Below are 15989 nucleotides of genomic sequence, written 5' to 3' on the forward strand. Positions count from 1 at the left end.
CAGTTCGCTCACGGCGTTGTTAGTGTAAAGTTCAAGCATGACTGAGCCATATTTTGTAATTAGTTTGTCCCGCTTCAGGGCAACCACGGATTCTACGTTCACCAAAAGGTCCCCTCCCAAACTCATACTGCACCGACCTGTCCTCTAGGCGCAGTGAGTGTATTTACAAGCCGTCAGTTTTTAGTCAGCACCCAACTACCCTAACAGCTAGCGCGCACTGTTTGCATTCAGCTTCGAGCCCACTCTGCCTCAACGATACCCTGCTCCTGTATCAATCGGGTACAGCTCCCGTTTCCTGTCTATCTCAATAACGGTCTGTATCGTGGCATGTGTCACTGAACTAATCGCAACCCTTCAGGAAAAAACAGAAGTCATTCAAGGAGCCCTTTTTTACTGGCTGTCGGGTACGAAGGCACTGAGTCTTCCAGTGGTCGAACAGGCCAGAGTTGTAGCACCGGCTCGTTTGAGATGTCTGCACAATTCTGTCATTATGTCCGCAAGCTATTCGATGACTTGGCCCACTTTCGTTTGCAGGTCCTGATGAATCCTCCCTCTTTTTCTGTGACTGCAACCCTGCCAATGGCTCCTCGGCTAATTCGCGTTCCAGATAAACTAGCTTCCCCAAGCTCAGATAGCCAGTTGTTGTTCCCAACCTCAAAGGAAAACCAAGCGCTGGTTGCACACCTTCGACGAGCTGGTCAGACAGATGCTGTTGGCGAGACACTGCATTCAGCCCCTACATGTCACAATCCAACGACTGGTGCCCAGCAAAGAGTAAGGTCGAGTCGCACCCCTGTGCCATCCCAACCAACTTAAACCACCTCTTGGCTTCCTGGCGGTCGGCCACTGAGTCGAACTCCGCTGCAAGGAGTTTCTTCGCGGAGGGTCAGTTCATCTTTCGAAGGTCTCCTGGCCGCATCCCGGGTTGTCCCCACTCGGTCTCCTATGATGGACTTTAGTGCCGCCAACTTACCCCGGTCGTTCTACAGCCTAGCCGCCTCCGAAACAACTCCGAAGTCTTGCAGGAAGGTCGGCACATCTCCATCCTCAAAAGGTTGTGGCCAAAAGATCATCATCTGTATTCCGGTCATGGCACCAAGTGGAAGGAAGAAAACCCTCCACCGCGAATTTACTTGTCAGCAGTTACAGTTCATTAGACAAGAAAGTAAATATCTTACACAGTCTTTAAGAATTGACTATTCTCACTCGTCTTTTTTAAATTTCTCGGATATTTGTTGGCTATTACGCAACTGTTAAGGAACACTGTGAAGCAGTTTCACAGGTTCCGTAATAAACTTTACCTTCAGTTAGACGCCGGGTGGAACTTCAAAACGACCACAGACTACTACGCCTTTACACTAGTGAACGTCCAAGTGTATGAACGCTGAAGGCTTTTAAATGTAATACCGTACGGCTTTTGGTTAATGGAATATTGTCAGGTTGCTATTTCCACGGCATATCAGTGGATGGCAAATTCTGTTGTGCTACGCTGAGGAGTTGCAGTGTTATGAAACGTAAAGGGCACAATGGATGGGGTCCGAACCCTAGTGATGAATAAACAAACAGTGTGGTTTCTTTTCTTATACTGCGTAATGTCTCGAAACAAAAATCTGCACGTTCACTCGCCTAAGTCATTTCTGAGTCTGCATCAGTGCCCGGATTTGCGTGAATTAGTAAAATATGCTCTGAGCAGATCAGAGTAGACCAGTGGTACGGCAAGTTTTGACTAGTAAGCAAAGCTTAAATTCGAGCCACTATAATGCCAGGCTTTGCACCATATACCGCATATCATCAACATGATTCTTGACACACTGTAAGTGACCTTGGGCATGAGGCAACTTGCAAATAGATTTGAAATCGAAGGCAAGTTCACAACATTAGGCTAATTAATGGAAAGCCCGGTTGGATGTCTTGGCCCATTGATATCACAATATAGTTTTTGTCACCTCAACATAGCAAAGGCTTCGCCGTAAAATAAAGACGCATTCAAGTATGCAATGTTATCCAGCAAATGCCCGGCAAGCCAAGAAAGCCAAGGATTAAGCTACTGCACGAGTTTAAGAGCCAAAGCATCGACGAAAGATGGTGTAGCTTGGATGAGACGAAGCTGTCAATTCCACTCAACCCAAAGTTTCAAATGGTTTTATACATCAGGCTCCCACGGACACTGAGTTCCCAGCGAATGACCTACCTAGCAGCAAATGTTTAATGACTGGGGTTTGCGTACCAGTGGTGAGTGTTTACTTTCTGTTTTAGCCAGACCTCTGTGGCCAGACCTCGGACAGCCGACAGGACTCTGCCAGCATATATTCGGTCGATCAACAACCTGGATTACTTTTGAAATGCTTTTTCGCAGAGGAACTAAACTAAGATGAAACACACCCCACTGATGAGATGATCTGGAGTGACAGAGGTTTTATTTCGCCGGACACTTAAAAAGACAAACTCTTCAAGTCCATACAAAAGAACTCTCTGCCCCATAAATTGCAAACTTATCCCCTATGAGGATAAACTATATTTGAAACGTTCTGCACCAGCCACGTCGATGTACGCGTCATTCGTCACCAAGGTGGGGTTGATATAGCCAGAGCTACCTTGTTATCCAATTGTAGCACCAATTCCTATGAATATTGCTTGACTCGGACAAATGTTTTCACTAGCACCCGAATTTGGTATTGGCGGGAAACCCAAATGAATCCGGATGAGTCTCCTGTTTGTGACTTGATCTGATCATTACCTTGACTTATTGTCTTTGCCGGAACCGTGGCACGGTCATCTATATTGTATAGTAAAGACACATATGACACATCGTTATTTGTCAGCTTGCAACAGACTTGATTTCACTTTTATTTTACATTTTATCTTGGCCGCACAATCACTCTTGCTTTTGAACCGCTCTCTCACTTTTGGCCAGTCGGTAAAATGTTGTTCGTTTGACACAACCGATGATATTTCAGGTAAAGAAGGCGGGCATACCTTGCCAACACACCAGTATGTCTTAGCTATAAGGATATTTTCTTATTGACGTTTTGTGCAATCATCACGTCCGTATTATTTTCCGCCGTTTAAAACCTCCAAAGACACCGAACTTTTATTTAATAGTGTGTAGAAAACATAAGATGCAATCTATATTTGTACCACATCTCTTCTGTTTATGAGGCAGTTTGATCAAACCTGCGAGTGTTCCATATTGTATGGTGTGGCCCATTCGCAAATAAAACGAGATACAATAGGAACAAAAATATTATATGGGATATTTGTTGGGAAACAAAGTGAAGAAATGCGAAATAAGAATCGCCTGATTGCAAAAGTATGTCTCTTTTGTGATTTAATATTAACCTTGTGCTAATGACGCCCAATCCTGAAAACCATGTCCTCAACTAATAGCCATCCCTCACTGGTTTCTTCGACGGTTCCTTTTGGTTGTTAGTGGAGAGCTTGCGCATACCTTCTAGATCACTAAGAACTGCAACTCCGTCGATTTTTATGTGTTGCCGGAAAACTGGATTGGCTGATTGACTATTAGTGCATTGGCTGACTGGTGCTTGTTTGTTCGTTCTTGAGACTTATACACTTTGCCCTTTGCCAAGCTGATACTACCTCTTAATAGGATACATAAATGGACAGACATCATCCTGGTTATCCGAAAAATTGCAAAGTTTACACGCGCAAGTGTTGACTTCTTTTCGATACTAACATTGAAAACTGTTCTACCAACAATGGTTATGGAATTCTCTCAGAAATGCATGGAACGTCATCATGCAATTATTTACGCAGTGGGCGTAATTAGCGGCTGATCTGTGAATACAGATGGCTGAATCCATTAGTTCAGATGTCTGCCCTCGACGTGGGTGAGAGGCAAAGCCGACTGGGTTGATATCCTTTCAGTAATATGACAGACGCAATGGCGAAATCGTAAGTTAGTATAAGTGGATTCAAATTGTACAAGTGGGCAAGTTTAGCCAAACCAGCTGGGCAGGGATGTATGTGTGAGTTTGAGCACCAAGTACGAATGAACAATTCAAGCTGGATGAGGATGATGGCGAATGATATATGTGCATTTGACACAGCGGTGGCGGTCTTTGGGCTGTCCCTCTAGTTGCACACGCCGATGGCATGACTGGGTAAGATGATAATCCAGTATAGTACGCTGAAATCGACGGATAAGGGCCAAACAAAGTAACGTGCGCTGATTCATAAGAATCGATCGATGCCTCGGCATGACTGAACGATCAGATCGGCTGATTCCGCATCACACCAGCCCTTATGCGGAAGTATCGGTTTGCGAGATTTTCTGGTTGCTACCTGGAACACCTCAGGTAGATGTTGATGACGAATTTCCGTATGCTTTCGGTGATACTCGTGAGTTTATTGCACTGGAACTTAATTCAACCAACCTACCTCCAACAGGACCACTGAGCAACATACGAATGGAACCATTTTGAATTGGGTGACTAAAAGAGCCACGAGATAATTAACACATCGACATTTATTACGTCACCAAATTGCATCCATGATGAATGGAACCCATGAGTTTAGTAGCACTCACTCGTGATAAATTGGTCTGTTTAAAAGTCATCGTGCTTTATGCACAATACTTAACTGATCGGTACATTAGAAGTGATTGTACAGTTCCTTTGCAAAAACGACTTATTCCACACAGATATGCGCTTTCGCACCTTAGACATAAACAACTGCTTTCCCAAAAAGTAGAAACGTTGACCTCGAAGTGTTGTTGTTGTTTCCGAGAAACAAAAGATACTAACCAGTTCTTTCATATTTATGTGATTCACCAACGCCTGCACATCACCAGGAAGAAATGTGAAATTAGAACACTGGTACGGAAAGTGTCACCAGGTAGTACCATGGCGCCCACCATTGTATCAGCGATCTCCAGAGGATTTCTGCAATAAGAACATTGAGTTGATTGAAATATTATTTTAGGTTTTTGATAAACAGTAAAGGTCACAATAAATTGTGATGGTTTATTAGCGCTCAACTCAAATAGCTTCTTCGAGTCCAAGGGCGAGTGTCTAACTCCAGTCCCTATTCGTTACTCATCTCATCCAGTTTCTTCTCTTCAATATTAGATACAAAACACATTTGACCAAAGCTGATGAAATAGCTCCTGAATAAGTCTTTGTGTGCGTGTTTGTTTGCCTATTTAGCTTGATCTAAATAAAGTATGCATCAGTAAACTCTGACGTGAGATGAGCAGATGACTTTGGCATTGCAGGTGAGGTCCATTGACAATGGAGTACCATGAAAAATATATTATCATTAGGTTAGGTATTTCACCAAACCACATACGATCTTAGAAATGAACACCTCTGCAACGAACGCCCCTGCCTGACTTCTCGCGTCAGCCTAATCGTTTAACGTGTTTATTCTTACTCAAAACGGTTAAAGTCCCAGTTGGCAATGTTGTGGAATGTAGGTAGCTCGGGTGCGCTGTTTGGTTGTTGGTCTGTTCGCCGAGCTTGGCAGTTGGATTGCAAACGTTTCATCACCAATCGAGGTGACATCGTCAGTGCAGGGTTGAGTGGGTGAATTCCTCCTCTTCTGCCTGTGATTATATAGCTTCTAAACAGTATCTGGTAGTTCTGGAAACGGTCGTCGTGTAGTTTGATTGGTCTTCTGTGAATCTCACGTGGTTTCAACCTCCTGTGTCTGGTTGGTTCGTTGGGTGCATTCAATTCGGCAGTTCTGTATGTGGTTGTCATGCTGTGATTCGGTCGTTTCCTTCTTGCTTTGTTGGGTGGGTTTTCCTCATTTGATTGGCCTTCTGTTTTTCGTGATTGTCTTCCTTTGACCCAATTACTCCGTTGGTTGCCGTTAGGTTTCTTAGCTCCGAGTCCCGTGACCGTGTGGTTCTTTCGCTCGTAACGGCTGATAGACTGGGTCAGAACTGCCGAATTGAATGCACCCAACGAACCAACCAGACACAGGAAGTTGAAACCACGTGAGAATCACAGGAGACCAATCAAACTACACGACGACCGTCTCCAGCTATATAATCCGAGGCAGAAGAGGAGGAATTCACCCACTAAGCCCTGCACTGACGATGTCACCTCGGATGGTGATGAAAAGTTTGCAACCCAACTGCCAAGCTCGGCGAACAGACCAACAACCAAAATCCCAGTGCTCTTACCTGTGGATACAGTTTACCAGGAAACCTGAAGGCTGAGAAAGAGCGTTGCTTCAGTTTCTGTGATCTAGATCAACCTACAACACGAGACACAGATCATCCCTTCATATTAGGATCGTTTTGAATTTAACGCCACCAAAATCATGTTGCTTCGGTTATGGAGTATGAGTAAAAGAGACATTTCAATGGAGATATTTAACTCTTGAAATGTGTCTCTACAAAAAGGTGCTATTTGGTGTAATAAAACTTTTTCAGATTTTGGTGACTGGAGTTTACAAACGGAACCAAGGCAAATAACGGACGCCTTGATTCCGAAGAAATAGTTTGATAGGGTTTTAAAAGTGCTCATGTTAAATAAAGACTTCTGGGAACGTTCATCATTGTGATTGTTGAAGATCCTTGGTTCATAACAAATGATTGGTCCATGCCTGAGGAGAAAACACGAATAAGCCTGAGATTTTCAAACGCATTTCACTAGTTCCAGACGGATCGGTGCAGAACTGTCTGGTTTTTGTCGGAAACCAGCTCACAATCTAACGGAAAACAAACATTTACAAAGTTTGTGGTTCTCTCAACATCCACCGATTGTTTTTCAGGTCAAGAAATGTAAAATGTTAGGAAATGTTAGTAATGTTAATAAAATGTTAGCAGCCTAAAGAATGATAATAATGTTTCTACGATGGCAGACAAATGCTTTGTGAGTTACGTAATGTGTTCATATTGCTTTAAACGAAAGGACTCTGGGATTCTCCCCGGTGAACAAATTTTAGCTGGGCAGACACAATCTACCATTGGCTTTGGAAATTTTGGAACACAAATGAACTCCCTACGCTTAATTAATAGTTGCGACACTCAAATACACGGGTACCAACTGCATCATTTGAGTGCATCGAAATCCCACGAGGAAAAATTAAGGACCACTCGAGCTGATCGCTCATCAGTCTCAACTCACATTCACGTTCGAATGAAAAAAAAAATCCGTCTGCTACGAGACCACCAAGTCTGGCCATCGGTCAATAATGAGACTGTTGAAATGAACTCAGACAACATACATAACTGCTTCAATCGATGAGACGGCAGCAGTTTGGCATAATGGATTCAAATCAGCGAATTTGTGAATCACCACAATTCTATGATAAAGCAGTTTATCGCAGTCTGTCCCGCTCTGCCAGACATCAGTTCAGATTATCAAGACGTGCATGCGAAATAATCACTTAAAACAGTTGTTGTACTTTCTAACTATTTCCGATTACATCGCACCAAATTACTAGTCTTTTATTGATAATTCAAAAGGCTATTCATATTAGTTTGGCACTTCCTTTTACCATGAAAACGGCTGCGTAGATGTAAGCAATTTTTGCCACAGATTCACTAAACTACAAGATAAGCCTGACAATAAATCACACAGTTGTATCCCCACCAACAATTCTATCGTCTTGATGAACCACACCCAACAAAGCTCAGGTAAACTGTACCCTCAAAAAAGGTTTTATAATGGAGAAGTTTGAGGAAAAACCTACAACTGAAATAATTGGGGCATCGCACTCGATGCGTGGGTAAACTACATGGAGTTTTCTATAACCTACTAAAGAACCAGAAGGAGCCGCAAAAAGTAGACCCGAAGGAAGAATTGTGGATAGAATTATTGTTAGCATTATGATGAGCTAAGAAAACTAGGTTTGTGATTCACTATTTTGTGGCGACAGGTAGAACTAGCACAAATCAAGTTTCAAACAAGCAAATCTTTCGATAAATACACTCATTTGCAAATTAATTTGGTTTTCACGAGAGACTCAACTGAATCTCTCGCTGATGATATTCTACAACTGAATGTGCTGCACACAGGCCGCCTGATGTTTCAGTTGGCAGGATATTCAAGAAATCACAGTATATTTTCATTAGAGAAACTAATCACAAGGTTGCTGAAAACGTTTTGACAGCCCACGACCGGTTTTGCCCTTCTCGGGGCTCGTTAGGTAGGCGCCAACCTTTTGTTCTACTTGAACCCAAATCGGGCTATTTTCCAGAAATACACTCATTTGCAAATCCATTTGGTTTTCACAACTCATATTACACCCTCTTGAATACGGAAATTCATTCTTAATGCCGTTGTGAGCGCACGCATTCAACAAATTTACAGTAGTTTTTAGACCCAGCTAAAATTAATGAAGCATAAACTCCAAGAAAAGCAGTTTTGATGTAAGTGAATTTCTCAACCTTCCTTGTCTAGTAGGTTTCAAGCTTCCGTTTCGCTACTTGACTTGAAAGTTTTGAGAGGTGGGTCAGCCGAACGACAACATAACAGGACAGTTACTGCGTCATCCATTGTTCGACGGGCCGGACAGGCTAATGACATCGCTCAGGCATGAACAGATATGCCTGTCCAGACGTGAAAATTTCGACTGGTCCAGCTTTCAAAGTGGGGTGATGTAACCAGGCTTGACTCCCACGTCAGATGTTTGGAGCTCGAACCCCAGCAGGAGCAAGGATATGCGCTGCTAATTAACTCCAATACGAGCGAAACTAGAGTCCAGTTTCCCACGTTGTGGAAGCACGAGGAAAGCTGCACCAGGACAGGCGAAGGGGTGTTCAAACGAGAATAATGTGATTTTGGATTTTGAAAAGATTAGCTGCTTTGCTCACAAAGACACATCGCCGTTCAGTGGGCATGGAAATGAATCAGCTGTTTCACAAGGTCCCTGTTATACAGGTCAATATCACTCAAAAAGATATAATTTAGATCACCGTGTTTGACGTTCAGTGTGGCTCGGGCACCGAAATCTAAATGGTACGCAACAACTTTTCGCTAAGCTCCCACATTATTAACCAGAAAAGCTGCAAGTGGTAGGGTTAACGAAGAAACGTTTGTTCAACTCTTCTTGGGTGGCCTAGAATCTCCCTAGTTTTTTGGTGAATTTTCGCTATGCTATCCAATTTAGGCGGACACGAAATCGCCCCTATCTATGAATACAACCGTATTCAGTCTCAAACAGTCTCAACAAAGACAAATACCAACGAAATATTCTGGCAAACGTTCGTTCGACAGATTTAACAACGGCCAATAAATGTTGGCCTGATTCAAACGCTACATAGCAACGTGATTGAATTTGACCGTTATAAATCGTAACAAATTTAATAAGACATTCGTTGTCTGTAGAATTTGCAAGTTTTCACACCGTTCGAGAAGTGATGGGCTGATGTTAGTGGCAGTACTGACGTGTCGGTGCTGTTCAGAGCTTCGTTCAGTCTACTGTGAAAATGAGAGTAACTTCAGTGAAAACGACCTAAGCAAAAGGACACCACTTCTTAGTGATTGTTGTTGTTTTGTAACGTTTCATATTGTTTCCGTTCCCTCTGACAACAGTCCAGTTTTCTGGGCCCAACGGTTTTATTCGAACTATCGAGCGGAATTTACTCAGGAACGTCATCTGCAGCATTTTTCTGCACTACTGTCGCAATCATCAGCATCAAGTAAACACAATGTGCTGGTCGCTCAAAGCTGCTAACTCAGCCAGCTGACACTCCTAAATCATAAAATACCAAACGGTGAGTTTCCTCACCGTCATCCCAATAGTATGTGAGCTAATAATATCTGCATACACTAGATAAACACCCGAGTCATCCGAAGAAAAACAGCGGAATAAATGTCACAAAGTTATATGGACCCACTTGATTCTATCAGAAGGTCATTTGTTCATCATGCTTATCTCGAACTCACCAGGAGGTACTCCAGACAACTTTTGGAGCCCATTTTGATCTTGTGTTGACCGACGTTAATTACAAAAAGTGCTGTGTATCTGATTGCCCTCCCATGTGTTTATCCAGCGACGAAAGTCAAGTCTTGCGTCACTGTAGCTATGCTTGACCGCATAATAATGATATGCCCTAACTCCGAAAACATTGTAGATTGCGGAGGTGGGGTCACACCAAATATATCGGAGCACACCAAAACGGTGAACGTCCTTGCAATATCTTAGAGACGGCTTCTCAGTATAGGCGCTTTTCGAAAGCGTGTTCTGGTGGCGCCTTTCAGGATAAAACGGAACATTCTGTCATATCTTAGACTATCCGCAATTTTTGCGGTGCAGAATCGGATCGAGTAGGTTGTGCGTTGAATGACACTGACCAGCTGTATGACACAATACTCACGAGGAACATTCCAATTAGCCACGGTCAAATAAATAGCAGCCCGCTGATGTTTGAGTGGATAAGTTTTAAAGTTTTCTGGACGGTACTGGTTTGTTGGTTTGTGTTCCCTACAACACGTTCAGTGGGTGGATGAAACTAGTGAGAGATTTTGAATGTCACGCACCGTAAAGTCGTAACCGGTTGCAGAGTTCATATCTAATTCTGACACTAAATGAAGCTTTGTAATGTATGGTGATAATTAATTACGCTTACCTTGGAAAGTCCGAAACATGCAGTAAGATGCTAGCATAGTGATTAGTACACGTCGTGCAGAATTGCTTCTGCAAAAAATATGGCGAAGGAAATTTCCTGCTTTAATGAAATGTGTTTAGCGATGAATCTTTGCCCAAGACAAACAAGGTGCAACTGAGGCCGTGTGGCGTTTAACGGTAGTGCGTCAAAGCTGACACGTAATCTATCTGATTTCGATTGTACATCTACTTATTTATTTACTTATCTATTTATTTGTCTACATATCTATCCGGTAAGCTAGCTACATAAGTACCTAGCTTGGTGCCTCATTGTGGTCGTTCCCTACAGGTCCACATACGTATGCACTAATAGTGTCCAAATTCCAACCCAATAAATTTACCGGTAAGAAATCGTCCAACCGTAGGTATTCAGCAGGTGGAAAGCAGTAACAAAATGCACTAAGAGAAAACTCTCATAGGGTTTCGCCTTTGCAGCAAAATCACCGCCCATGCCGAGCTAATAAGATATGAGAAAGACCCCATTCCAATGCCGGAAAATGGGTGATTGAGTTCATGTTCTCTGAAACTGTAATCAGCAGTCATTGGCACAAATATATTGAAATATTGAATGAAAAAAACTTTGCCTAGACATGTCTTGTCTCACTCCTCCACAATCAGGATACGGCCGACACATTGTTCCCCTGCGAATGAAAGTAACTCTAGCGAAACACTGACTGGAATACCATTAGGTTATCTACGAGTTCCTGTTAGTGGAAGACCCTCCGATGAAATCAGTATACAACTAAAACGGGCAAGTGCGGAAATCGCGAGGATAAAATCCTAACTCCAGGAAATCAGCGGTAGGCAAGTATGTTTCTGGTTGTTCTGGTTGCTAGCGAATTTGAACCCAAAAGGGTGGCAGCGCTGAGAAATACACAAAACAATATATACATACGTATGCACAATATATGTATGATATATGTATGTGTGCATATACACTATCCGGTACATCGTAAATCTTTTGAACCAAACTGCTCATCTCCGATATCACTCTCAGTGTATACTAAACGTCATACCTAACCTCCGACTGGTACTAAAACGCGGCTGTTATTTTGCTTGAACTTCCATTTCCTTGCCAGTGTATCTGAGCATCGTTCATTCAATGTTGGTATGAAAGAAAGAGAGAACTATTTGCTTAGTCCACCCAACATGACACATTAAAGGTGTCGTCGTCTGTGTGACTTCGTTTTAATGAAAAAGCAGCTGTATGTGGGTACAATTTATCCCACATGTAATGAGATCAAAACAAAAAATCACGTTATGCCGGACAGGACTTTTTTTCTTGCTGTACCAAAGGCTGAATCTTGTGTTTCGTAGTCGCAAAGTTACAATCAACCACAAAAGAATACTTTAAATGACGCTGTATATCTCTTAATGGCGCAAACATTCTCAAACCGCATGGGATTTCACGTTTAGACTGAACTGAACACATTACACGCATCTCAAACGACAGATTCAGTTGGATCCATTTCAGCCCCCAGCCAAAACCAAAAAATGGCATGCTGCCTGCAATCTAGGTTCAAGTAAAACATGACGTTGACAGAGATTCTGAGAATGCGACCCTAAGAAAAGCCCCAAAAACTTTCAAGATGGTCGTGAGATGCCAATGAGTTTTTAGCAACCTTATGAGGGTGTCCCGTGAAGGAAGTACGACAACATCTTGAACACCATACCATTGAAACATGAGCCGGCACTTGTGTAGCATTAACAGTTGAAGAACATCAAAGATGAAACATTCAGCTGGATTCAGCTGAACCATCCCTTAAAACCAAACTCATCTGCAAACAGTTGTGATTGGCAGGCTGAGACCAACTGGCAAATTGGTAGTACCATTTGCATAGAAGGTTTCCCGAAATTACCCCCAAAATGTAGTCTGCAAAATTGAAATTTAGCAAAGGATCTATATATAAGACAAACTAATAGCTATTGAAGACACACGAGAAAGTTGTGAGAAGAACGAGGATAACGACCTTCTGAAGCGCGTGGGTCATTGAACTGTTTCACGTGAATGAAGATACTCGTGGAAGTTAAGAGCAGAGCAAAGGATCCGGACAAAACTTACTACATAAAAGAATAGATGATTCGATCAGCGGATTACTCCATTAGCCTTTGAATTCGTGAATTCAGGCCTGTATTAGAGTGGAAGCATCCTCAGTTGTGACCACATATTTTTCTTTAGTGCCACAAATCAGGAACATCTGACTTGTCCATAATGCCGTTTCTGATCTTTCATAGATTGTGGTGGTTTTCTGAACAAGTTTTGACACCATCAGCCGACTAAAAATTTATAATCGCAGTTTTCGTTCACCAACAAATTTCAGATAGGCAGCCTGATAACAAAGACACACTTCATTCTGAAGAGATACTCCAATTCATCGACACTCAGAAAAAAATTCTACAATGGCTTGCTGGGAATTGTGATCGTCCTTTTTTTCGCTGATTAGATTTGTCTGACTAATCGAGTTACCCATCAGCTGCATTTTTTTCACATCTATTATATGGAATTCACTACGAGGGAGAATTCGGTGTAGTCTAAATTAGACGTAGAATTTTTCATCAACCGTCTCTTTTTGTCTACAAACTTTTGTGAAACAGTTCGTCGATAGGTTTTCCGTAGTACCTTGCTTTTAACACATTGGTGTGGTATGGCAAATTTAAGAAGTACCACACATATTGCGCCCTCAATAGCTCAGTCGGTAAACCAACCTCTCAACAAGCGGGGATTCGTGGTTCGGTTTCATTCTACCGAGTATCTTCTTGTCAGTGCCACGCGACTTTCGATTTCTTACTTCAGCGTCGTTTGTATGGCCTGTCGCCGCACATTCTTTCAATTATGGCTATCCCAAAAACCCGGAGAATAACTTCGATAAAAGAACAGTTGCTATCTACTGATAATACGCTCATTTCTGTCATAAAAACAGTTAGTTTCAAGAGCCGGTGTATCATCGGATCGTTTCTCACGTGATATGCAACAATCACACATGCGCGATTCGGAACAAAAACAACAATGGACCTAAGAGACCATTCGGTCTGTTGTCAAGACTGTCAGTCAAAGTTGCTTCACAACTAAACAAGAACATGCGACTCGTATTTATCGGATTATACCAACATTCCAAAACGACAGTCAAAATGTCCTAATGAAATGGCCACCCTTAGATTCAAAGCAGGTGATCGCACAGCTTCAAGGGCTCATTCCGCATAAGATTTACAGAGTTATAGAATTATTGTAATCCTTACTGCAGCAAAGGTGTAAATGCTTATTATTTTACTTCGAGATGATACACATCTTTCTGACGCCAGAAAAACATGCCTGGGTAGCAGTGATGAATGTGAATAGGACTGTTCTGTTCCGAGTAGATTGTCACATTTGTACGAAACCATGCAGGCTCAATCGTTACCACAAAATCTTGGCGTTGACACAGAGAGAGTAGGAATTCGCTAACAATTCTTGCATATTGCGCTCTTTTGTGCACCAGTTTGATATGAACTGAAGACTAACCGAATCCAGATGAACGGTTGGTTTACGGTGTTCTGGTCTGAGAGCCCTGAAGCGGTCACTAGTTCCCTCAGCCAACTTAGCGTAATTTATTCAGTACATCAGCACTCACCAGATCATGTGTCTGATTTGTTTCACGGGCACGCAAATCACGTGATAAAATCCTGTCCCATTTGCTACTTTGAGTACACTCCACTTGTCCGTCCACTTTGTATACGCTGCTACCGACTGCATCACATGCAATGCTTTGCTAGTGCCGTCTGTAGACATGCACCGCCATAAGGTGGAAGCCAGCCCTCATTCTGTTCGGTTATATCCAATCACAAAGGGTGTGAGAGCTGACTAATGCATTACTTTTGTATACCAGTAAATTCACCTCTGAAATTATACGACAGATCCTGACAAAAATCTTTTATCTTGCTGTGGTAAACGCACTTTAATGCTGCACGGATTCTGTGGGCGCTACTAGTTAGGACAGCGTCAGAGTTTACATAAAAAGCGATAAGCACCCATCTGGCAGAGAAACCCAGTGCCATGGAAAATCGTATTACAATGACGTTTTTGGCACGACTCGACACAGTTTCCTGCCACAAGAGTGTCGGACAATCAAGAAAATTTCCACAGACAAATAGTATATCTACATTTTGCCGTTCATTCTTCAGGATTATGGTCACAAACTTAGACAGATTTGGAAGCGTGTGCAGGAGAATGCTAGATAAGACGAGGAAGTGTTCCATTCGAAGGCGTGCCTCCAAGAATCTCCAATCAGACAAGGTGAATCCCAAAGTATGTAACAACGTTCAGAGTGGAAAGACGCGTGCAAAGACCAGCATTTGAAGATATGACAAACAAAACTCGCACATCAAGCACACAGCGTCCGTCATACTGGGTCAGGTGTGAAAGTCAGTAGAAGAAATGGACACCTAGTGCCAATTGCCACGCACAAAGTGTCCTAATTACGTAGAGAGCCCAAATGGGGGGGAAACAAGCCGCTGACCCTGACTTTATGAAGCCCATATTCAGCAAAAATCTTGGTGGATAAGGAAAGAAGAAGAAGAAATGGCCATCGGTTGGTGGGCCAAAATGTCGACATTACGATCGATTGCACGACTGAGATGATGGCGAGGGTATGATCATCAGCACCATACACCTGCTTCTTCTCATTCCACACAGTCACTCCGTGCCCATCCAAAACTATGCTTACCTCCATCACAGTTGCTCGGCACTCCGTAACAGCTACTAGGTCAGGCTTGATGGAAGAGGTCGACGTAAGTGCTCTCAGCTCCTCAAAAATGATGCATCACAGGCGACGGAGACGTCTCTGGTCCCCTTGCAACCTGGTTATGTCAAGCACATTTACCATCATGAGTGTTCCGGAAGGAGTGTGTAATATGCACCAAAATCTCCAGGTGGCCACAGTTTCCACGACAGATGATCGTCTGGCCACCACGACTAGGCCGGGCGCTTCCAATTCTCGTCCTAAGTAGATCGTACCGGAGCTGGATACTGCGAATAGACATCCGAGGAAACAGTAATTCTGGAAATACAAGCCGTCGATTTGAGAGAGAAAAAGCGATCAGCTCTCGTAAACACGATTATCAATGTTTTTATGCAGACTGTCGCCCCAAGCAGTCATCAGCTTCCCCTTGGTATTTACGAATACACGCTGCACTCGGATCGGAAGACCCAGATCCCGAACAACCTTACCACATGCAGGGTGGTCGATCACAATGCGTAGTGCTTTTCACTGAGTTTGACTCAGACCGCATTTGCCAAATGTTCTCTATCCCCATAAATAATACCACAACTTTCCAGCTGGGTAGGCACAAGCCTCTCTCCAACTCCCTCCAACTCCAACTTTCTGCACACACGACCCAGTCATCAGTGAAGGCGAAACCATCCAATA

At 42.9% G+C, this 15989-nt stretch overlaps 2 protein-coding genes across 2 annotated transcripts in view; one reads left to right on the forward strand and one right to left on the reverse strand.

Moving 5' to 3' along the window:
• Window positions 1-812: 812 nt before the first annotated feature.
• The window catches only part of T265_14826 (hypothetical protein), a gene marked incomplete at both ends in the record, with an annotated part of 66037 nt that continues 50860 nt past the window's right edge, over window positions 813-15989 (reverse strand). Inside the window, one exon of the mRNA XM_009175458.1 lies at window positions 813-943. Coding sequence (XP_009173722.1) covers window positions 813-943 — 131 coding nt within the window. The remainder of the gene's footprint in view (window positions 944-15989) is intronic.
• Window positions 4221-4445, forward strand: T265_09403 (hypothetical protein; the record flags this gene model as incomplete). The annotated part of the gene is made up of 1 exon (XM_009175450.1): window positions 4221-4445. One exon carries the CDS (start codon window positions 4221-4223, stop codon window positions 4443-4445), a length of 225 nt encoding a protein of 74 aa, XP_009173714.1.

The sequence above is a fragment of the Opisthorchis viverrini genome (genome assembly GCF_000715545.1).
Source record: "Opisthorchis viverrini unplaced genomic scaffold opera_v5_276, whole genome shotgun sequence".
Classification (NCBI taxonomy): domain Eukaryota; kingdom Metazoa; phylum Platyhelminthes; class Trematoda; order Opisthorchiida; family Opisthorchiidae; genus Opisthorchis; species Opisthorchis viverrini.